Raw genomic sequence first — 25048 nt, 5'->3', positions numbered from 1 at the left:
TCCAATGTAAAGATATCCATGTGCTGAAATTGTGATTGCATTACAGTATACATTGCACATTAGTGAAATAGTTTGGGTTTAAATTAAGCATTAATGAATCCCTTTTGTCCTGAACAGGAAATTCCCAAAGGCTAGCACAGCAGCGTCTGTGCTTCTGTACAGCTTGTGGGACGAGAAGGACATCCAGATCCTCCTGAAGAAGGTAATCAAAATCACATCTGAATTCAGATTTTTTGATTAATAGTCAGAACACTCACGTTACTACTAAACAATGTATACTAAAAATAAAATGCTGTGAGTACTAAAAATATGCTGTGAGCACTAAAAATATGCTGTGAGTACTTAAAAGAGCTGGCCTATGGTGCTTTGCCCCACCTTAAAGTTTTTATGCATTTTTGCATGTGGGGTTGTGCTGTTGTCTTGGCTGTTGGATGATTTTTCATCCTGACAGATTCTCGGCAGGCCTTTTTCAATGCAGACAGGCAGAGATACAGACAGATAGGCAGACAGAGGAAGATAGTTGGCAGGGGATGGGTGTGGTACAGAGACATGTCTGTGTCTGTCAGTGAAGGGTTCTTTTTTTTGAGGATCCTCTGCTCTTTCTTCTCATACAAAGACACACACCCTCTCTTCTCCTCGCACACTCACTCTCCACCCCTTTCACTCTCTCCCACGCATGAAGGCAGAGTCCCACACACACACGAATACAGTACAGCACAGTACACAGGGCATGCACACAAACACACACACACACACATACACACACTTACACAGACGGACTCACACACCTGCATGCATGAGCTTACCCACACACAAACTCATACTCTCACTCTCTCTCTCTAATTTTCCGTTCTGCCACACCCTCCTTGAATTAGTGAAACCGAATCGGAGAGGAATCCAGGGAGGCAAGTTTTCAGATGTGGCAGAGTGAAAACAGAAAGGAAAACAAGAAAAAAAAACAAGCAGCCTCCTTTCTTTCTCACACATTATCACAGTATTGCCCGACTCCAATTATATCCCTAGAACATCGAATGCTTTCAGTCATTTTAGGTTTTTTTGTATTTTTCTTACATGATTTTGAACTATAGTGTATTTTGAATGACCTCCCATAGTACACTTCCCACAGTGCATTGGGCATATAACCTCAGAAACTTTCCAATGTTGTGGAAGTCTAAACAGACAATTAGCTTGTCTGATGGAACTTAGACCCTGGTGCAGACAACACTGTCAGACAAAATATGCATGTAGATGTAGATATAAATAGATAGGTAGACACCAATGTGTTGAGATGAAGATATAAGTAGATAGGTAGACACTAATGTGTAGATGTAGATATACAGTAAAATTAGTGCTGTCAGTTTAACGCGTTATTAATGGCGTTAACGCGAACCCATTTTAACAACGTTTTTTTTTTTTAGATTAGCGTTCTTTTTGGCCTCGCAAACTGTGTAGGTTTTTTCAAATGCTGTTGCAACAACTAGTAACCTTAGAAAAACTACAGCACCACGACGGATCTAGCTAGACCGGAAGCAAAATAATAGGCACTACGTTTGGGCTTGGAAGCCGGCCAATAGTAGTAGGCTAACATTACGGTTTGAGTGAATGGTGAGCGGGATACGGCGAAATGGATGATAAAAAGCTTCTGAATGGAAAGTTTACTTTTAAAAGTTGTGTTGTGCAAAAGAAGCGAGCTTCACTGTTGTCTGAAAATGTTATGAAAAAAAAATGAAGGGACATTTAGAATAGATACAAATTTGCGATTCATTTTGAGTTAACTATGACATAAATGCGATTAATCGCGATTAAATATTTTAATCATTTGACAGCACTTATATAAATAGATAGGTAGACACTAATGTGTAATATGCATGTAGATGAAGATATAAATAGATAGGTAGTCACTAATGTGTAGAGAGATTTGCTGTGCGGTTGATGAACTCCGGGTGTAGATTTCCAGTCAGTTTGTGAAAGCCACTGCTGCCATTGGTTTGCTCTTGGGGTTTAATATGTAGTGTCTGGAAAAAGGCATAGAGACAGTACCTGTTGTGCTACAGTGCACTGAAATAGAATTGAATAAAAACATCAGAAAAGGCCTTTCACTGATGGACTGAAGAAAAAAATATTTACTCTCCATTTAGTGTCATCTTTTCCCTTGATTGTCATCTTAGTTGATTTACAGTAACAGTATCTTGGTTATGTCATTTTGTTTTCTATTTGACAGAGCTACGTGAGGACAGGCAAGATGTATAGCTATAATTAAAGTTATAGTTGAAGCACCTTGAGACCATTTTATTGTTTTGGTGCTATATAAATTCAATAAATAAATTGAATAGTGTGAAGAACTTGTGCCAAGGGCTTTTGGTCTGTGGTGTTGGCATGGTAACACAAGCATCTTATTAAAAAGTGTGCACATGAATGTGACACAGCCCTTAATTACTATCAGGCTCTAGTAACACACACACACACACACACGCACACACATATTGAAGTGTGGTAAAGCCATCAAAACATCAGACCGATATCAATGTAAATATTCTTTGTAGATATAAATAGATATGTAGACACTAATGTGTAGAGATGCCTTGGCATAATGCCTGTCTTTTACAGTATTGACTTTAACCAAAAGCACAACAGCTTCCACATCGCTGTGATCTTTAGTGTATCAGTGCATTCATATCAGTGCTGTTCAGTTGCATCATGATAGAAACATCAACTATGCTGTTAATCGTCTGTTCTTTTATTTTATTTTATTATAACAGCAAGGAATGAACAAGACCACATTTGTGAATGAAGACACAACGGCTGCCCACAAATCAATGCAGGTTGTTGAATGATGGCAGACAAGATGGATGGTAGGTTTTGTTCTTTCAAACCTTCTGCTGAAATGTAAAGAAGTCACACCAGAAGAAGTGGAACTCATTGTAACTGGATGCACCATTAAGAGATTCAATCTTGGTACTTTCTGTAACCGGCGTTATATCGTCCTGTTGAACAATGTTGTTGTATTTTTTCTGGGGAATTGCCTTACTTTAGGCAGTCTAATTCTCAGTAGTATCAATGGGGCTGATAGTAGAGATCTACATTGAATGAGCTCTGAAGAGAAAAATCACTGGATGCTGTCTGAACATTTATGGACTCCTCTGTGCAGGTGGAGACTTGTGTGCTTGTGAACTTCGCACACCCTTGAAAAGGATTCCATCTTGTCTATTTTGGGATGATTGCCCCCCTGTAATTAAGAAGATTCTGTCACCGTCACCATTTCGTTATTGTTACTTACATTTGCTACAATCCAACCGTTAATGTCATCATGGACACACACTTCTACATGGATATATGGAAAGACATATTAAGCCTGTACTACAAACAGATGAAAACAAAGAGATGAGAAAAGAGTAAAGCAAACATTCCACTGTACATACTGTTAGGCCATATATACATTTGTCAGACTTTCAGGATGAGTCTGGGAAAGCTTCCTCTCATGATCAAATCTAGGGAGGCTGTTAACAGTATTAGCATTTCTTGCAAACTTAACAGACAAGTAATTCATCCCTTACCTTAATCGTGCAATCCACATGAATGATACTTGGCAGGCATGATGTTTTTTGACGGTTTACGGTTTATTGACGGTTGTTTTATCAGGGCATCTATCTTCACGCTAGCTATCAGAATGCAACGCCTCAGAGCTTAAATATAAAAAAACGATGTCTTGCAGCTGTTTTAGCTTGGTTGTGGCGCTTACACAGAAAATACAGCATCATTTTCTTTCATTTAATAGCTCATTGTATTGGTTCATAAACCGGCATTTATTGATGCTGCAATACTTGTTTTTCATAAATCTAGCAGATCATATTCACAACTTCTTTTTTTCCTGATGGATAAACATGAATTGCTATTACACACCGAATTGTGTTTGGTGTGCCAATTCATCCACTTTTTTGGAACATTTTACAGTTTACTATTTACCTTTATGCCAAAGTTTGATTGTAATGCACTATTATGTAGTCCCTGTATTTGACGAAGACCTATCCAAGATCTCTTTTTTTTTTTTTACTTAAATAACTTAAAGATGCAAATTGTATATCCATCTGAATTCTGGCAACATTGTTAGATATTGCTCCAAGAATTGGTCAGGATTAGTTTGGGAATTAATTTGTCACTGTTAGCATTATAGCAATCCACATAGAGATTATACATGATGTTCGCAGAGACTTTAACCTTGTGTTGTTTCCAACAAATGCTTTTTTTCATAAAAGGTCATAGATCATTGTTTTAAATACAAAGAACAAATAAAAAGTTGAAATGATTTCAGTTCACTTTTCTCTTTTTTATAGTGGATAGGATAAAAAGTGTTTATCTATTTACTACGCACACATGTACAACCTTGGGGATTGGGGAACACGCTACCAGGGAAGATGAAGTGTTGATGAATACATATATTACAATACAATAATATTATCCACAGCCTATGTTACCTGCGTTGTGTAAACAGCACAGTTCCACATCAAACTCAAACTCACAACCTCGGGCATGGGAAGTGGGTGTGCTAGCAAGGATGCTTAAACCCAATGGTGCTAGCATCTGTCCCTAACACCTCTCTTAAAGTGTCAGGGAGTGCACAGAACTGTACCCACTGGCTACCATTACACCTACTCACTACATCACTTTTGTTTACATAGGAAGGTTATTGAGGCTGTTTTACTAGCATAACTTCAACCCCAGGAGGACACATAGTATGTGTTCAAGCTTTATGGTCTGGCTTTTTGATGAACTTTGACTACAATAGGCCCATAGGCCCTATACAGTTTTCTTGACATTCTTCCCACATATTTTTCTTGTACAGTATCTCTTAAGCCTTAAGGTATATGACATGTGGACTTGCAGAGCTTGTCATAAAGTAAGCTGTAAAGAGCTGCATTCTGCTTTATCTGTCTTCTGAAAGAATGAATGACAGTAACTGAAAGTTAGAAGGTAAGATTTGTGCAACGTACATATGGAGATAGATCTGGAGTCTGAATAGCTTTAGATACAGCTGGTTTTAACTAGATCTATCTAATCTAATAGATTTATCTGAGCATGACTATTTGTACTCTCAAACTGAGTGAGTAGTGTCCATTTTCTCTTCTAGTGTCAAACATCATGAAGAAACACAACTAATTCTTGGAAAAGTAGGCTTGGTGGTTTAATTCCTTAGCTACCAAAACAACTTCAGGAATCTGCATGAGTAACATGTGAAATTGGGTAGTGTCTCCTTCAGGTAATATGGGTGTGTCCAAAGACAGTATTATGGGAACTCGTCTGAGCATGTTGCCATCAGTCCAGAGAGCTCAGTGCCCCAAAGCACTTCTGTCTACGCATTTCAGCGCATCTCCAAGGGATTTCTCACCCTCACACAGACTACCATTGTCACTGCCCTGGCCATGGGGTTACTTGCAGTTTAATCCAAACCGGTTCTGCACAGGATCTTTGATTTATGATAAAACCGCCACCGCTGTGGACTGGATGCATATTTATTTTCTCAACTCATGCTGAGATTTGAGTGCACTCCAATTACATAATAGTATGAGCAAAACTGGGAGTGGTATAGAAATGATGCATTTATGGCTGGTGAAAGAATTATGAGATTGTGTCGAGCTCTGTGTCTGAGGCTGGCCATATGCAGCATATTAGTACAATCATATAAATGCTGAATCACAACATTTACGAAAATCTTGAATCTTGATTAATATGATTTATTTGTATTTATCAGTTTCTAAAACCTTTGTGATCACATCATTCCTCTTCATTTCATAAACATAGCAGAACACAGAAATACAAGCTGAAACTCGGGGGAAGTTACAAAGGCTTTAAAGATGAAAAAGGAGATGAGGGATGTCTTCGAAGCAGACGGCCTCCAGCATAGGATGTCTACTTCCTCAAGCCTCTCTTGGTTCGCTTTGACCTAGAAACATAAAGCAAGAAAAAATGGAAAGATTGTATGAAAGACTGAATTTTTACATCAGGAAGTAAAGATTTTGTTTACAAAAGCAACAGAAAGGAATAGCCAGAGGCTTGTTCTTTTCTCATGATACTAATGTTTACAAAGATATGTCAGTTTATGAAGATGTTGTTGAGAGACCACAGCTAAACCACTTCTAGTCTGTGGCTCCTTGGGGCCTAATTTCATTGACAAGCAACAGGCAGAGCAACAAGCATAGTCTGTCACGCATAAGCTAAAGTTATTGGGTGACCTCCGCCGACCCACCCATGTTTGTACTTAGGATCTTGCACATGGTGTTAAAGCCACATTATGCGAGAATTGGTATTTTTGGCTACTGAGCTACCCCATAAAGTTGAGTGTAGTTCACTTTTATACCACTGTCGTAAATACAAATCGACCCCCTAATGGACAGTGCACACATGTATTTGTTGACAATCTGAAGGATATGGAACCGGCAAAGACAACGGCAGAAGCCAAAGAAGCATGTCAGTAGACTGACAAGGTAGAGTAATAGCATAAGATTTTACACAAATATGGCGTTAATGATGAACGCTAATTTAACCAAAGAATAACCAAAAATAGACACATTTTAATTTAGCGGAAATACTGCTCGCCAATGAGCAAAAGCCAGTCCGAGACTCACTCTTTTTCGGTCTCTTGCTCAGTTACTATCTCTTTTTGTTTCCTCCAACAACGTCTTCCTCTGTTTCTTCATCGCCTCTGCCATGATGTCCATACAGATAATACTGCGCTAGCTTCCTCTTCTATCTAGCGCATGGGTCTAATAGTTGTCGTGAGAGGTCTCGCACCCTGTACCCCAAAGTTACAAAGTGCAATACCAGGCGCACCAGACATGCTGTGGCAGTGGCACAGATGCCATTCTTCGTCAGAGTAACACCAGAATTATTTAAAGTTGTTATTTTTGTTGCATAATGTTATTTTAAATAGCAAAATGCTTTTGCCAAGTTATCAAATCAGCTTTAGTTCATGCGCAGCAGACTTTACTAGACATGTTTTAATGGCTGAATGTCTTTACAACACTGTGGAAGTGTCTCACAACACTGAGGAAGTGTCATGATATACCACCACACCGCACATTTCCTCCCATGCCTATCTTGCCCCAGGCTGACACTTATGTTTCTATTAATACTTAGCATTTGTTTTGGAATAGAGCCAAATGGATATGTACTGTGTGAAGTTAAGAACTACATACAGTAGCAATGTAAAAAAAAAACACCAGCATATGATGCATATGATATCAGGAAGCTGAAACTTTAGAGTTCCATAATGGTATGCCACTCATTATGATTTCAGAAGTATGATTTAAATGTTATTACAAATGTCAAACAATGTTATTCAATTACACACAGCAAAGAAGTCACCCATAAACTGGTGAAGGCAACATAACCAGTTTTTTTTTTTTTTATCACAATCAGAAAATAAAAACCACGTAGAGCATAAACATGTTGATGGTGCGGCAGGCATTTATGGTGCACTGAGTCTTATTCTGATGTCTGACAACTTCTAGTGTTGTTTCTTGTTTCTGATTTCCTTCTGATTGTTTCTGATCATTTCATATTTTTATATCATGGTAACGGTACCCAACCCAGACCACCTGTCTAAGCATTGTGAGTGACAGCTATAAGAGGAATAGTGGCATAGCCTAATCCCTTCAGGCTGTTAGGAGATTAGTTGTGCCAACTGGGGTTTAACACTCTAAGGTAAATGCACTGAACCTAAACCTTTGTTTGATGTTCAAGAAATGCAAGGAAGCACTTGAGGCATTTCTCCTCTTGAGAGATGGGAGTCTAATTGCCTTATTAGACAACACCTCAAAACGCCTCTGCGAATGTTACAGGGATTCCGGTGGACATTTTTTGAAACAGTCTCACTCACATGGATTCATAAATACTCACGATTTCTGATGGTCGCTCACTCGGTTTCTCAGTACATTAATCTAAGGACAGAAAAAAATGTGGTGAGTGTGTGAGTAGTCATTTTCCTAGTGAACAGCATGAAAAGCATAGAGCTTGCAAACCAGGCATGGTCAGGATGGCCTAGTGCCCTTGTCTGACACTTACTTCATATCTCTGCTTTGTGAACTCATATTGCATGTCAAATTTCTCAGCCTCTAACTGAAACAGCCAATTCACCAATTCTTTAGCCTTTTCCCTGCAGATGAGATCAAGGGAGAGAGAGAAAGGGGGGGGGGGGGGGTTCAGAGAATACAGAGAAGAAAGACAGTGTGCAAGACAAGTGCAATGCCTAAATGATAAATAAACACATACATGATAAAGATAACCATTAAGAAGGTTAGCCATGTCCTGGCTTGTTCTGTTTTACTCCAAGTTTAGTCTACAATAACAGTATAAAAATAACTTTTAAAGCGTAAGAAAGAAACATTATATTTGAAAAACTTTGTTGTAATTTAATTTCATATTAACATTTCAACATTTCAAGTTAAAAGTTTGTTCATTTAAAGTGTCATGCCCATCGTAAGGGCATAGGGGCGCTACACATATCCACATGTATGTGGATACATACCCGAGGCCTCTGTAAACTAGCCTCATTTAACCTGGGTAATATCACAGAGATGAGACATTGCTCAGTAAATCCATTTCTTTGACCAGTCAGAAGCTAAGACAATGGTAAAATTAGCAGGACGTCCTTGGCGGACCAGAGAGGCAAGAGAAAAACAATGAGTGTTGTTCTTTATCTACAGACAAGTGTTAGCGATGTCTTAAGTATTGCAGCTTTAAGCTGCAACAGGTAGGGAGAAGAGGTCTACAGTAGACAACGATGATACTCCTGCACCTGCCTTTACTGTTTGGTCTACAGTGGGGCTAATGTAGCAGTCGCTATGGTGTTCTTTTGAATCGCATCCTACCTTAGGCTGTTCTCATTCATGCTGTCAATGTCCATTGGCTTGCGGCGGTCACTGAGGATCTTCTTCTTCTTTTCCCGCTCCGTCTGTTTCTTTCCAACACGTCTGTCTGTCTGTAGGGGTTAGAGTGTTACATTGTTGAGAACACCATGAACTTTGAGAACTCCTAGATTCGTTTCAGGACAAAGCATGGGTCGTTATTGTGGGACTGTTATGTAGTATTTAATGCTTACTCTCTGCATGTAACCGCCAAAATGTAGGCTGGTGAGAGTCTTTTTCTTCTTGGCATCTTCTACCGCTCTCTTCTTTGCTTCCTCGTCCTCTTTGCGTGCCCTTTCATCCTGTTGTGCGGAAGAAAAAAAGCCAAATAAATCAACTTCACAGGGTGTTATACTCAGGATTAGCACCGTCTCGACCTTCAAGTTCATTTAGACAAGACTTATGAAAAACAGACAAATACTTGTGTGCTTCTGTGACCCATGGTATGACCCAGTATGGCAGGAGTAGTACATGTACTCAACAGTCATTACTCAGCAATGTTCTGGCTCGATGCCCCTGAACGAGAGGCTGCCAGTGAGTGACTCACCTCGATGTGTTTCTGCCTTTCTTTCTCACGCTCGCTGCGGATTCGGTGCTGCTCTGCCCTCTCGGATCGGCGCTTCTCCTGCAATTATGAGATCAGACAAGCACCAGGAAAACACCTAAATGAACTTGTCCAGACACTAAAGCTTTGAAAGTCACCATAATGATCCTGTGAAAATGAATGGTGTCATCTGAACCTGAAGATTAATGTCGCACAGCCTAATGCTCAGTGTAAAAATATCAGCATCTACTACTGTATTATGATTCACATACATTCCTTTAAACCCTGGACAAGCCCAGGTTAAGAGCTTGTGTTGATGGAAGAGACTAAATACCACACAGAGAGTTTTTGTGTTCATCTTCTACAGTTGAATTATCATTTCATGGATAGGTTATGTTTCTTCTGAGCTTATCGGTTGTGATTATTTCTGTCTCTGTTTGATATAATAAAAACAATCCAGGTATTTAAAATTCTATGCAATCACAAACTTAAGAACATTCTCTACAGAACATACTCTCAAGAACACGTGCAGTAACACGCCAGCTAGAATGCAATTTGAATAATACACAAATAGAAATGTCCAGAAGTTCTTGTACAGCTCCATCATGAATTAGGGAGGGAACTCACAATCCTGTCTGTGAGGTTAATCAGCTCCTCCTCTTCTTTTTTGCGGTTCACAAAGTGGGCCTCAATCAGTGTCTGCAGCTCAGTCAGGTCCTTCTCCATGCGCTTGCGGTGGATATCCTTCACCCAAGAATGTACATGCCTTTTCTTCGTTACTCATTCATCTCTTTACACATCATTTTATGTGACGCAGGCGTGCATGTTCAGTGAATGGTACCGCCTTTCTATGCTGATATTGGCATGACATCGTACAACAACTTAGGAGTTAGTCTAAAGTAAACAATATTAATAAGACAATCATGACAGAGGCTCATATCAAGCTTTTAGAATGTTTTCAAAATATAACGTAGCTCTGTAAAGAAGTTCTTACATCAAAGTCAACTTTTTCTCCATCTGGAATCTTGGGAGGCACCAGATTGGGCATCATGAATGGCCTGAGGAAGGGAACATGCCGGAAACATAATTTTTTTACATACGTTTAGTCACCTGAAAGGCGCTTTAAACTGGTATTTATTTTTTGTACTTAGTGTACTTACTTGAATTTTGGTTTTGCCTCCTCTGTTTATGTGGCAAGAGAAGCAGAGTAAGGGAGCACAGGAGGAGAGAGAGGAGAGATGAAGTACTGATTTTATCATATAATTTGAATTAAAACAGTTCTCTGTTTTAAAACCTCATTGGCACACATGGGAAAATATCGTAAAACACTGTAAAATACAATGTGAAAACATGACACGGAAAACTCAGATTTTAGTACACCTGACTAAATCAAATAACTTATTGCAAACTGCATATTGTCCCTCACATTATTTGTGTTGGTTTTGCCCTGTGTGATGGTTCAGTGTTTGCAGCAACCTTTAGTTCATAGAATAACCCATCATTTGCACCTGTCACCCTTGAAGTGACATCAGTTTAAACTAGCACACTGTCCCTTTCCCCTCCCTCATCTTTAAGGTATTCTGTTCCATTGCTACATACTCTAAGTGCTATACCAATAGCACTAAAGACAGCTTTTCTTTGCACATGGTCATTCCATTTGCACATGGTGTTCACAGATATGTTTTCATAGAGAGGTTGTGTGCGTGTCACATGAAGTGAACAGTCACAGGTGTGCCTTTGGTTTGACTTGTTTTGATCTATAAACCCCACGGCTGTGACTGTTGCAAATGGACAGTAATTGGGTTTAATTCAAAATTGTCAGCAGAAATGACAGTAATCGTTATGGTGTCAGAGCCAAACCAGTATCAGAGAAGCCTTTGTGTTGTCATGACATTTTTGTGTTGTGGTGACACTTGAACATACCTAATAAGACAATCCTGTTATAAACATGTCATGACTGATGCCATACACCATACCAACGGTATTTCTATTCTATTTCTATATTTCTGTTCTATTTGACACAGCTACAACAAAATAACCCTCATAACCCATTTACACTTGTAGTTCCCCCTTAAGCACACGCTCACTTCTAGAAACTCTTCAAGTATAAAGTGTACTGCGTTCTTTTTCATCAGTACTTGTGTCCTAAGCTACAGCACCCCCTCCTACCCCTCCCCCCACACGTATCTCGCCCAATCAGAGAGGCAGAATCAAATCAAAGCCTTTACCTTCTCCATCCTCTGGCTCTTCATCTGCCCCTGCAATGAAGGGAGAGTGTTAGCCAAGCAATGATGAGGTGGATGACAAGACTGATAGTTCAATGGAGGACATGGGGGGGGTGTTAGGCGGCCTGAAATAGCATGCTGATAAGGGGAGTGGAGGTCGGAGGGGTGTGATAGGGTGGGGTGATGGAGAAGGGTGGTGGGATGGTGACAAGGCTGTGACTGAAGACAGTCTCCAACAGCACATTCTAGCCAAACATGGAGAGGAATCCGTGCATGGCTGCAGCCGAGAGGAAATGAGCCGTGCACTAGTGAATGTCACTGGTGTGACGCCCAAGAGGCCGAGACACAATTGGAATGTTAAGCATGGAGTCTGATGTGTCAATACGGGGACGAAAGTGACACATTCTCCTTTACATGCACACATATATATGAGGACAGGCGTGCACTTATATACATGTTTACAAACATACATACAAACATACAGTGACATACTCACACATGTTTGTTTTTTTCATTCATTCTGGCTATTCTTCTCTCTCTGACATGTACAGCATGCACTTTCTTCTCAAGGTCAGATACGTTAATGCGACAAATGGATGTCCGTGATTTGTTATATTTATATAATTTTGTATGGATATAATGTTAACTCTGACGATGATGTAGAACTATACGCTGTTGGTGATCACGATGGCAGCAGGGCAGGGAAAGAGCTGAAAGGTTTCTGCCCATTTTTAAAAGACTCCAGAAGAATATTTTCAGTTTATTAGCTCCACAGGCTTTTCCAAATGAGCTTACAGCATCACACCAAACCAACCAGCTTCATCAGGAAAACGTATAGCAGTTGTTGTATGTATTCAACAAAACAGATATCAAGATACAATACCTCTTTTGTCAAATGCTTTCGCCTTAGAATACTTGTTATATACTGATTCCTCATGTAACTGATTGGTTAGATTCCTTGCTTTGATGTATTTACATATTCCTTCCTTTCAAGTCCTGGGCTATTAGAAAGTGGGCAGTATGATATTGAGATTGATGCTTTTTCTAGCCAGCTTGTTCTTCTACTAGTCCTCCTCTCCCGATACTCAGTGAGTTTTGACCCTAGTCAAACTCCATTTTGAGTCAGTGTGCCTAGCATAAAACAATTGTTGTGCGCGTGTGCGTTTGTATGTGCGTGTGTGCGCGCGTGTGCATGTGTGTGTGTGCGTGTGTATGCTATGTACCAGGCTCCTGAGGGGCTACCTCCTCCCCTGCCTCCTCCCCTGCCTCCTCCTCCTCTACTGCTGCCTCCTCCTCCTCCACCTCTTCCTCTTGAGCTTCTGCATGGGGAGAGAATTTAAGTTAGGCTCTGTCATGCTTTCATGGCATTTGGTTACTCATTAGAGCAAATTTTAAACTATACAATACATTTGCCCCAGATGAAAAACAATAGAAATCTAATGTCACACACTTTCAGCTGCAATTCGAAAGGCCAGTTGGGTACCAAGCCCCTGTTAGAGGACATGAATGAATCTAAATAGCTTTAATTGCTGCATATGGCCAAAACACTATGGACACACAGGACTGAAAAAACAAATACCAAATGAATCACTGCTGAAACCATTCTAATACGCCCTGTTATTTTAACACCACCAACTGGAATAGTTTCCAGTACAGACATGCTATGGAGCAATGCTGTTGCATGGCTTTCCCGGACGCCTGTTTATGGACAGAGATAACAACACTTGAGTTCCAGATATCGGTCCGTGGCTGCTGTGCATGGCGGCTATGATGATAAGAGTTGTTGAAGTTGAATTAAATTCTCATTTCACGTCCGTATACAGACAAATGCACCACTCAGAATTTCCCCAGGATTAGGATAACATAGTATCAGCTGTGTCTAGGAACAGTTCTGTGTGTGTGTGTGTGTGTGTGTGTGTGTGTGTGTGTGTGTCTGTGTGTGTGTGTGTGTGTGTGTGTGTGTGTATGGCTGTGTACTTGTGTATAATGTGTGTTTTTTCTAGTTTGCATGCCGTAAAAAATTCCAAACCCACACCCACATCTCACACAATATGAAGGCAACAGGGCATCTGCAATTCCTGATCATCTGTGCAAAGTTCACTACTTTGCTTTTGATCCATGACAACGACAGATAAGCAAAGCACAAAGCAAGAGCAACCGCAAAGGCTCTACCTTCCACCTCCTCTCCCTCCTCTCCCTCCTCATTCTCCTCATTCTCCTCATTCTCCTCTGCCTCCTCGTTCACCTCCTCTGCGCAAAGCAAGAGCAAACTGTTAGTGAGCAGGGCTTCCCACAGCATTACACACAAACAGGGCTTCAAGCAGCATTACACACAAACAGGGCTTCCCACAGCATTACACACAAACAGGGCTTCAAACAGCATTACACACAAACAGGGCTTCAAACAGCATTACACACAAACACAGCCACCCTACGTGTGAGCTAAGCCATGGCATCAGTATCAAATTACATGACATGGTGAGATGATTACCCATAACGCCCTTTAATCTGAATATGTTATATCTACATGATCTTGAGAGCATTGAGGTCACGTAGACTCTTTGACTACCACACCCAAGTGCTAGTGGAAAGGGCCCAGTTGTGTCGTGGGAAAATGGTGGATAGAGAAGGTAACACAGTCCAAGCAAAGTGCTGTAGGAATGGTTGGGATTTCTGAATAGTGTGATCTTTCAGAAATCCATAAAGCAAATATCAAAGGAGAGACCCAGTAACAGGTCGTCCCACATGTGCTTAGCAGCATATTATATGCCTTGTTTGCTATGATTAACATGCTTGGGCTGAGAAAGACAAACAACTATGCAAAACCTTACCTTCATTCACTTCCTCCTCTGCGCAGCAATCATGGGATCATGAACCAAATGGCAACATTTCAGTTATACATTCACAGCAGACAGTATTGCTCTGGGTTAGAGTTATACATTCACAGCAGACAGTATTGCTCTGTACACAACAGATGCTTAACGCTGATCCTTTGTCTAGGCATTTCTTTGTTCAGCAGTGTACCATACAATAGACATCTAGACATGCATAAAACTGTAATCTGCTTTTTCAACAAGTGACGCATAGGGGGCAACATACCAGTATAAATTCACATGATAATATCCCTTTCATTCTCTTTACACCGCACTATGGCATCAGCTGATGGTTATCCCCTATGCATCACACCTAAACCAGTCATACTATAACATAACCTTTAGGTAATTGATGACATGCCAAAACGCCATGTACTACACAATACACTGTAATCATTCTAAAGCTGAGTCAGACCATGAGGCCAAGTTTATATAGTAAGCTCAAGGCTCAATGATTTGAAATGAGGTGACATGAAACTAATGTGACAGAGGGCAGTTCAAACTTACCCTCCTGCTCTCTGTTCAAGATGGGGTAAAAAAAAAAACATAGAAAGGGGTTTTTAATTATATTCATATTACTAGAGATCAAGTGTAGTAGTGGCAGGTTGTCACAATATTTTCTGTAGGCATCTTTATTACTCTGTGTAGATCTATCGAATGCATTTCACGACACTTACTCATATTCCTCGACTTCTTCGTTGTCTGACATTTCGTCCTTCTCCTCTGAACTGAAAGCAGGAACAGCTGTTGAGATATCCAAGGTTTGACATATCTTGAGGTTGTCCTAAAGACAATTCCATCTATCATGTACTATTCTACAGATCAAAATGATCATTTTCTCTGACTTAATTGTAGTTGCGTCAACATCCTCAGATCGTGAGGACCAACGCATATATGACCCATTTCACTGGTTGTCCAGAGAAAGTACTGATGTGACTTAACATAAAGTTTAAATACAATTAAATGTACTTACCTGAAGGAAAGTGACAGAAATACAAAGACGTCCAGAGAATGGAGCCCTCTAAGCCTTGAGGGTTTAGACTAAGAGCACAGAGGGGATGGATGACAAAGGGTATTTATCTCCCCATACCACCCCACCCTAGCCACCCACTGTCACCGCTGTGCACACACACACACACACACACACACACACACACACACACACTTTATTTTTAACTCTAAAGATAGTCCTCACACTCTCACGCTCCAATCCCAAAAAAGGCAGGTTCCTCTGTCAGATCTGAAACTATTTAGCTTATTTCCAAAAGATAGTCACATATAACACCTGACCTTGCCTTTATGTTACTATTTTAAATATCTAATTACCTAGAATGCCTGATTCATTTCATTGCAACAAAACACTTCAATTTGTCAAGAGAAAACATACTTTATTGATACTGATGCTGAATCATTAAAGTGATTGATAGTATTTAGCATTTTCCCAAAAAAACATTGATGAATATGATCTCTGAGGAATCGTAGGACAGATATGTTTATTAGGAAATAAAACTCTTTGTTTAAATTGTTGAAATATAGAGTTTATTATTTGCCAAACAGGTCCAAATCCCGTCCTCTCCACCATGATCCCCCTAAACTTCAAACATTAGATTATACCCGAACAAGTAAACAGATCGTATTAGGCGTACTCATAAATTATCTCTGAAAGAGTTTCTATAATCGGCAGGCCCCACTGTGGACTGATGCTTGTTATTGCACATACTGTAGTTGCTGCAGTTCAATGAAGTCAGACAAACAGTCTGTATGTCATTCATGAACATAAATATGAGTGCAGGTTAGCTTTCTGTTAGGCTCTCAGTCATTTACAGTATGTCATTGATGGTTAATGAAAGCAGAATCATCCTCATTTGAATGAATTTTCCCCATTCTTGTAAAAACATGGCAAACTGGGCATTTAAGGAATGTTTGGTATTCATTACATTACTCTCATTAGTTTATTACACACATTTTTTCTGAAGAAAAAACATACATAGAAAGTGCATAAAAGACTGGGGACAGTTTTCTTTGTAAAGATTACGTTAACATAGCCATGATCTCTATTTGACCAACAGACAGAGAGAGTGTGATTTTTAAGACAGACAGTGTAAATGGAAACTGAATCTGTTTTTATTTAGTTTTGCAGATGTTTTTTTCAATCTCTATAAAGGTGTATATATGTGTGTGTCTGTGTGTGTGTGTGTGTGTATTTGTATATTTATGTGTGTAATTTATGTAATATAATGTTATGCAAGTTATGTAAATGTATTAATTAAGATTGAAAGTGGATAATGTCAAAAGCCTTCAACTCTTCACTGAAATGTTGAAAATCACCAATATATAAAAATACACAATCCATAGTGCTAGTCCTCCGTAGTAGTCAGGCTGTCTTCAAAATCCTGGAGTCCTATGAATGATAATGCATACATGGCACGTCTAGGTAAGAGACACACCAACATAATTGCTCAGTGATTACACAGGATTAACCTCTGCACCCACACTAAAGCCTCCGTAAATGAAGATATATAACTCAAGGTGAAGACACGTAGTGTCATAGTTTATGACATGATTTTACATAATATAACATACTATGTAAACATACTTTAGCACCCCATCATTAGTAAATGGATATTTTAAGCAGCCAACAAAACCAGTAGAAATAAAGAAAGGCGAGCAAGATGGAATGTGCTACTTACTTTCTCAGGCGGTGGCCTTGTCTGTCATTTGGGGCTCTTGCTGTGAGGTACAGGAGACATGGGCCTGTCGTCTTTGGCCTGCTCAAAGAGAATCTTCTTACTTACGATGTCCACATTCCTCAGGTCCTGGAGGAACAAGCGCAGCATCGGTAAACCACTCTGGAAATTACTAGAACATTGTCCTGCATAGTTCACAGCATTCTTTACAAAAACTAATAATGTTATACACAATATGCTTCTTTAAATTATACCTCAAAATATCAATTACATTATAAAGATGAAATCAATCAAATTTCCTGTCTCATGTTAGATCTGTCATAGAAAGTCATAGATTTCTGAAATGCTCACATCCCACATGTTGAAGTTGATGCTTTATTGTTTGGTTAATGTGTCACTACGTTCTGGTCTGTTTACCTTTTGAAAGATTTTAAGGAGTAACACTGCCCTCTAGCTGGTCTATCAGTCTATCAATGACGGTAAAAAGCTTTTTACTGACATCGCATTCAATACTTCATAGTACAGAAAATGAGGACAACACAAATGGTCAGACAGAAATTATTTGTAACCAAAACCAGAATGTAAGCAAAACTTTTTTTCTCTCTGTCTCTCTCTTTCTCTGTTGATGCTGTACCTTTCTCTAACAGTTGAGCTTCATGAAAACTTAAATCATACATAGTATTATATAATAATCAATAGTATAGTATAGTAGCAAATAATATAAATACTTACAGTTGAGGTGGAACTAGGGCTAGACTTTGTTTGTTTCTGCACCCAGCGATTAATCCGGTCAGCAATTCCAGATGAAAAGTTGCGGTATTCCTACATAAACAACAATGTGAAAAGCATTCTGAGTACTTGCCAAACCTGGTAAGTAACATCATAAAACTGTTGAACAACAATACACCAACTGCTTGGATCGCTGACAGATCGGAGAGAGACACATACATCTAATGCTTTCTTACTTTCACTTTTCTTGGATGGCTGACAATACAGACAGACTGATGAATGCATGATATGCATGCGATGGGCCAGAAATAAAACCACATTTCATGTATCTCCTTAGTTTAGAATCTGCTCATTAGCCAGACACTTGAGGTGAAAATGCATAGTTAGTTTGATAATGTCTGATGTATCACTTGAGGTGAAACTGCATAGTTAGTTTGATAATGTCTGATGTATCACTTGAGGTGAAAATGCATAGTTAGTTTGATAATATCTGATGTATCACTTGAGGTGAAAATGCATAGTTCGTTTGATAATGTCTGATGTATCACTTGAGGTGAAACTGCATAGTTAGTTTGATAATGTCTGATGTATCACTTGAGGTGAAACTGCATAGTTCGTTTGATAATGTCTGATGTATCACTTGAGGTGAAACTGCATAGTTCGTTTGATAATGTCTGATGTATCACTTGAGGTGAAACTGCATAGTTTGTTTGATAATGTCTGATGTGTCACTTAAGGTGAAACTGCATAGTTCGTTTGATAATGTCTGATGTATCACTACCTGTCTGGACATCCCAGGCTCTTTCTCTCCCTTTGGCTGCTCGCTCTCAAAAATATTCTTTTTTCTTACGACTTCATCCATCAGAAACAGAGTCCTCTCTGCCTGGAAGGGGGACTTGTTTGTTTGTTTCTACACAAGAGAGATGAACGGAGATGCATGAACATTTATAAAAACAACAATAACAGTATATCGTAGTGCATCTGTAAATGTTGAAAGCAAATTGTAGAAATATGAAAATGTTTCACCTGTGCAGCCTGGGCAAGTCTCTCCATTTTCTCCTGGATGGCACGAGCTGATATTCTCTGTTTAGAGCTGAATAATTAGGGGCAAAAAAACCTCATCAATCAGTAAATCTGTTATCAACAACAAATGTGAGACAAATTTAACAGAGGAACGCAAAAAGTATGTGACCAAGCAAGTGCACAAGCAATGAGCTCCTCAATATTTTATCACACACTTTAGTCTCCAGACATATCAAAATAACAATGCAATATTTTATCACACTTTAGTCTCCAGACCTATCAAAATAACAATGACATATTTTAACACACACTTTAGTCTTCAGACATCAAAATTACAATGGAATATTTTATCACACACTTTAGTCTCCAGACATATAAAAATGACAATGCAACTAATAATATAACAAGTAATCGTATTCATATAATACTGTTATTGTTGTTTTGTAAACTTCATCCAGCAGCAAACCCATTGAATGCTGCGGTTGTTATTCCATCTATTACTTATCTGCTTGTGTATTATGATAAAAGAAGAGCTTACTTTCTCTGAAACGGTGACTGTTGTTGCTCATCTTGATCTTCCTCTCTTGTCTTGTTAAAAAAAAAAAAAAAATCTCTTAATGCACAGAACTAAACCAGAAATGACAAGCAGTGACCTGCCTCATTTTGAAAGAGAGAACTTTACCTTATTGGACTCAATTTTGCTTGTGACCCGAACACTGGCACTGTTGAGGTGAATAAACATGAACAGTCAAGATGTAGAGTAACTTTTCTACTGCTCTACAATGAATCAGTATAGTGAAGCAAGTTGTCATTTTTAAAACAATTGCGACTTCAGGTTATTATGCAGTATATCATACATATTTAATGCATATATTTGATGTCCCCAACATAGCAATGACATTGAATGCCATTAAAGCAGAGCATTAGTGTAAAGTCTGTGAAGTATTTCAGAAGGCGTTGTGTGAAGTGTGAGAGGAAGTGTGCCCATACCTCCGCTGCAGTGGCATGCTCTGCTCCTCTTCCTGCTTCTTCAGCTTCTGAAATGAAACAAACAGCTGATTCAGATGGAGGCCTGAACGGGGAATAAACTCATGTCATGTTGCATTGGGGTGCTTATATAGGCAAATATGATCCGCATGCCTTTGACGTGTGAGGCAATGCCATATGCAGTTAAACAGAAGGATATTGATGTTGACGAAGACAGATGACTTAAGTGATATTTCTTGGCTGCACATTGACTTAGGCAAATTCTTGATAATGTGATGGGAATACAGGCCACGCAGTCTCCACAGTGTGACAGAGGCTATCTATCTTTGGCTACTTCTGTTTGACAGTGGTATACTTTTAAGAGCGGCCATTACCCTGAAGGATGTGGTTCTGGAACTTTGTTTTATAAAGGCAGGTCTGGTTGCTGGCTCAAAGCTGGAAGAGGCGCCATTCTGTCATAAAACAAAAGCCTTTATCATATTCATATTCACCAGTCATTTGACATGACATATGATATTTTAACAGTGAACTGTGCATAGATAAACTCCAGGGGGTGCTATATGATCAAGATTCAAGTGACAAAGGAGGCAAAGTAAACTAAGAAAAGGGTTTCTCACAGTGACAAATTACTTCACAAACAGTTTAATGATTAGTGCCTTAAGTGCTGTCAAAATTAACGTGTTTAAAAATATATTAAACATGTTAAAACAATGAACACAGCAGCCTTGGTTTTTCAATCATTTCTGTTAGCGCATATGTAATGGTTAAATTATCTGGGGGCATCCAATGTACACCTAACATGGAGCTCAGTTGAATTCACAAGCTTGCAAGTTTATTGAGGACTTCAACGTACAACTAACCCAACGTGCTGCACTACACGTTCTAACTACCGACCGGCTGACCTAGTTGCTAGCTCCCTCCAAAGTATCTCAATCCCCATTTCAAAATGAAAGTCCCTTTAACTTTACATGCAACACATATAACAAATATGCCTTTCAAGCTGACAGTCTACTTTCATGGCCTTGGTGGTTTTATTAGAAAAAATCTGAAGTTCACAGGAGAGAGTTTGAACCGTGTTCAAAGTTAATAAGATGCTATTAAACTACAGTATTTCAATTTAAATTTAAATATGCTTTCAGTGATTTTCCATTTAAATATCTATTATTACAAGCTTCAGTCTTAACAATCGATCGATTCGATTGACAGCACTAGTTTAAATGCAAAGTACATTTCCTGTGTGGTTATGCAATGACTCACTGGCCTAACTTAAAAGATTGTGTTCACTTTTAAATGCAGCCTGGCAGCAGCAGAGTGTGTGAATACTGACCTCTGTACCCCCATTCAGCGTGGGACTTTGGGGGCCCCCAAAAGTGGGGCTGAAGGGCCTCTCAGGGGGACCTCTAGGGCTGAGGGGTGACACCACCCTCTGTGGAGAGGCTGACGCAGGGCTCGTATCAATGGAGATGGAGAAAGAGCTGTTCAGAAACATCAAACAGGAGAAAGTGAAATCTATAATCACAGTAGGTGCGGGTGGACTCTGACCAGGACAAAGGTGGCTTCAAACAAAGAGGCTGCTTCAATGATGCTGATAAAGAATAAATATTAATGGGCAGAGCTTGGCAGGCTCATGATATGCCAACCGTGGGTGTAACTGAGAAGTACTGAAACAAAGAAAAGGTCCACATTACCTGACAAACTTCCTGGACGTCTTGCGTGGAGATGACTGGTTTGAATCTGCCTTGCCATCTTCATTCTAATTAGAACACAAATATATAAAAGGTGTGAGAAATGCACCAAAACAAACTGATGTTATATTCTTTCTACACTCTCTCAGTTCAAGGAAAATATTCTTCATTACACTTTCATTTCACAAAAATAAGTTGCTATCAAGCTGTTTTCTTTTTTTTCTAAGGCAGTCACTCCCAGTGCTTGTGGCACTCATGTCATGGCCTCTGTCTTTGCTCTCTGTTAATGGTGTAGATGATTAAAAGTGGACACTCAGCGGGTGGTAGCAGGTGACTCTGTGTGTTTCTCTAAGTGGGTGTGGAGTGGAGTGGAGAGAGGAGCTCAAACCTCCTGTAGTTTAACCTGACACACTAACCCTGACAGGCCCTTGGTAACACGTCAGGGCGAGACACAGACACACAAGAAAGAGTCAGAGTCACACAGGAACCACTCATTTCAATTATCCGTCCGCTTTTAACAATTAAAGTGCGTGTCTGTCATGATATACTGTAGCTGAAGCACTTAGTCATTGTACACCCAGACTTCCTTAAAACATTATCATCTGGATAAACTACCCACTAGGTTTGAATATGAAGTCCTTGTTGCTATGCAGATGCATTATGTAATGTGTTGTGTATTTTTCCACTGATGCATCACATAAGTATTTGATATTGTAAACTATGTCAAAGCAACAAAGTTTCTAAGAAGCTTATTCAACCCATATTATGACTGCATAAGACCAGATCACAGAAGTAACAGACGCAGATGTGTCTCTGAAATGAGGACAGTACTCCCTTCAGAAGAAGAAGAAGAAGAAGACCAGAACTCTCTCCAGATCCCAACCAAAACCATCCATTGTTAGATGAAACCATCTGGCCTACTAACTGATAAAATGCATTCATATGACCCCTACCTGACCCTCAACAGCAGAGTTGCTGGAATGGCTCCTGCTGTGGGAGGTGCTGATGCTGGCAGGGCTAGCCGGGCTGGTGGGGCTGGTGGGACTAGCGGGGCTGGCGGTGCTGGTGGTGCTCTCTCTGGCCAGCAGGCTGCGCAAGGGACTGAGGAACGCCTCCTCCACCTCCACATCCCCCAGCAGCTCGACTCTGGGCTGGGCCTCTCCTCCCTCCTCTCCCCCATCCTCTTCCTCCTGCTTCTGCCGCCGCAGCGTCTCCAGGTGCCGGGCCCTCCGCCGCTCGTCTCGGGAGCGCAGCATCTCCACGAAGTCCATCGCCGGCTGCATGTTGCCCTCCCCCTGCTCTGAAGGGTCCTGAGGGGCACTGCTCACACTGACAAACATAAAGTCATACATCACAAATGAGTGTGTTGATGCTGATAAAACTGCTGATAAAATCTCTAAACTAAATGTAGGACATTAATATGCCTTCATAGCACCACATGTGAAATCTACAAATTCCAAAGATGCATAGTTATTTTGGATATGCATGGCTTGTCTATAGCATCTGCTTGTAACAAATGTACATTTTGTGTGTATGAAGCAAACATAATTGCTTTATATGTTTATGAAAATGTGATGAATATGCATGGTGCTCAAACTGAAAACACAGATTGAGTCCAAACACGTGTTTGTGTTGCAGTAGCCCTACTTCCTGGTACCAAGAAGCTCTGAGACATCCCTTCAAGAGGGTCAGAGAGCACAATAACAATTCATACGATTTCAGTGTTTCAATATAATCAAGCATTAATCAAGCACCACAATAATTAGACATGAAGGTGTACTGGGCTGCATGGGTGTTCCCTGACCTCCTGGAGTCCTGGTTCCCATCACTAGAGAGGCCATCATCATCATCTGGGTCTGCACTAATGCTGGGATCTCGCGTCTTCCTCCGGTGCTCTCGTTTCTGCTCCTCCTCATCCTCCACAGTCCACTGGCGAGCCAGACTAAGAACCAGACAACGGTGGAGAAAACATCATGTACATGAGTAGACTTGGTGTTTCACCATAGGGTACCATTCAAAGACACCATTTGCTTGGACTTATAACATTGGCCTTGTTGTGTTTGGAGCTCACTGTGGTATTCACGGAAAGGAACTGCGCCTTTGACAGTGGCTGTTGTCTGTATCAGATCGTGGGCTCCAAAAAGTAACATAGACAAAAATCAAGGCTGGAGCTCACTCTCAAAAAAGTACCTTAAAAACGTTTTCATCCAAAAGTGGTTTATTGGCTTCACCAGACAAGAAACCTACAGGGCAAGTGCAAACGTCTCGGGTGACCCCATCCTCAGTGCAAATTACAAGCAATAGAAGTTCACAGCATATATAGGACATGCCCTCATTAGCAGGATTCAAATGGACCAATACTCACTGTGCCCACACAGATATGTCCTTCCATAATGAAATATCACTAAGGTTCTGATGTACACTGTACTTCACAATGTACATTGATGAAATGTGTTTATTTCAGATATCATACTCTTTAGAAGAGCCTTTAGAAATCACACACCTAACATTTGGGTCTGTGTAGTACTTCCTTCAGAAATATATGTACATATGTCATTCATAAATACTCTATACTGAGTCAACCCATCCAATAGCTGTATAATCAGATATGCATATCTGTAATCATGTTCAAGTGCAAATACCCAAGTAACTTTGAGTATCATACATGCTGTCGTACCATACTACACTAAGAGTTGTAATCGTTGCGTTTGTAAGTACAAAGTACACTATAAACTCATCACCTAATGGGTTAGTTATAGGCTACTGTGCTGTAAGAGCACTGCCATACAAACTGTCCTGTAGGCTAGGTATCACGTTCACCCCCCAACCCGCGACCTCGCTGCTGTGACTCGGCAGGGCATAATGTTCCACTTCATGACATCATTGCACAAAGTACTACACCTTGCAAATTCAGCTCTTTCTGTGTGGGTGTGCATGCATATTCCCAGTTGGACAAACCGAAAAGGAAATTACCCCAGCAGTTCGCAGCACAATTACATATTTGTATTCTATAATGAAACTGAATCTGTTAAATGGCGGGGCTAAGGCGGGGCTGGCTTAAATTGCAACAAACTGAAAGGCTCGTTAAGTTATCATCAAGTTATACGTTTTTAGTTATCAGATTGAGTCCGTGTTTTAATATCATTCTTTAATTTACAGACAATCAATGATAAGACTTGTATACTAATAATAATACAATTTGCACCAGCAATAACCCACAGGTGGAGGGTAACTTTAGGGAAGGCTGCATTTGGCAGTAGGTTACAACTCAGACTTTCACTTTGGTAACAGGTGTTTCACGCCTGTTTTAAACAGAAGCATCACAGGAGAATTTGAGAAGATGAGAATTTTGAGAATAACTTTCAGAAGAGGTACAGATCGTATTAAAAAGTAAG

At 40.0% G+C, this 25048-nt stretch overlaps 2 protein-coding genes and 1 long non-coding RNA gene across 7 annotated transcripts; 1 reads left to right on the top strand and 2 right to left on the bottom strand.

The window, feature by feature from the left end:
* The first annotated feature begins 34 nt into the window (after positions 1 to 34).
* Positions 35 to 5805, top strand: LOC116220320. The gene is made up of 2 exons (XR_004163570.2): positions 35 to 202; positions 2760 to 5805. It is a non-coding gene; the product is annotated as an uncharacterized LOC116220320 (long non-coding RNA).
* Positions 5714 to 15625, bottom strand: tnnt2a (troponin T type 2a (cardiac)). Of its 3 annotated transcripts, none has more exons than XM_031566561.1 (15): positions 15516 to 15625; positions 15220 to 15286; positions 15050 to 15060; positions 14501 to 14518; positions 12893 to 12988; positions 11673 to 11702; positions 10605 to 10626; positions 10439 to 10502; positions 10072 to 10188; positions 9448 to 9525; positions 9095 to 9202; positions 8865 to 8974; positions 8059 to 8149; positions 7894 to 7934; positions 5714 to 5938 (listed from the first exon to the last, which is right to left on the bottom strand). In XM_031566561.1, the coding sequence occupies exons 2-15, from the start codon at positions 15249 to 15251 to the stop codon at positions 5905 to 5907; spliced, it is 852 nt and encodes a 283-aa protein (XP_031422421.1). In that variant the 5' UTR covers positions 15252 to 15286; positions 15516 to 15625; the 3' UTR covers positions 5714 to 5904. The 3 variants fall into 3 exon arrangements, with proteins under 3 accessions (XP_031422421.1, XP_031422422.1, XP_042563605.1); XM_031566562.1 differs by having other exon boundaries at positions 15220 to 15270; positions 15516 to 15606; XM_042707671.1 differs by lacking the exons at positions 15050 to 15060; positions 15516 to 15625 and having other exon boundaries at positions 15220 to 15238.
* A 433-nt stretch (positions 15626 to 16058) lies between these two features.
* On the bottom strand, positions 16059 to 25042 carry lad1 (ladinin). 3 transcript variants are annotated; one of them, XM_042707669.1, is made up of 14 exons: positions 24555 to 25042; positions 23458 to 23595; positions 22607 to 22982; positions 21657 to 21721; positions 21296 to 21443; positions 20343 to 20420; positions 19972 to 20018; positions 19664 to 19703; positions 19520 to 19569; positions 18985 to 19051; positions 18740 to 18868; positions 17962 to 18051; positions 17233 to 17358; positions 16059 to 16972 (listed from the first exon to the last, which is right to left on the bottom strand). In XM_042707669.1, the coding sequence occupies exons 1-13, from the start codon at positions 24587 to 24589 to the stop codon at positions 17257 to 17259; spliced, it is 1365 nt and encodes a 454-aa protein (XP_042563603.1). In that variant the 5' UTR covers positions 24590 to 25042; the 3' UTR covers positions 16059 to 16972; positions 17233 to 17256. The 3 variants fall into 3 exon arrangements, with proteins under 3 accessions (XP_042563603.1, XP_031422419.1, XP_042563604.1); XM_031566559.1 differs by having other exon boundaries at positions 16059 to 16943; XM_042707670.1 differs by having other exon boundaries at positions 16059 to 16943; positions 19972 to 20015.
* Positions 25043 to 25048: the final 6 nt, after the last annotated feature.

This window comes from Clupea harengus, chromosome 4 (assembly GCF_900700415.2).
Source record: "Clupea harengus chromosome 4, Ch_v2.0.2, whole genome shotgun sequence".
Classification (NCBI taxonomy): Eukaryota; Metazoa; Chordata; class Actinopteri; order Clupeiformes; family Clupeidae; genus Clupea; species Clupea harengus.
This window is presented reverse-complemented; position numbering and strand designations above follow the sequence as displayed.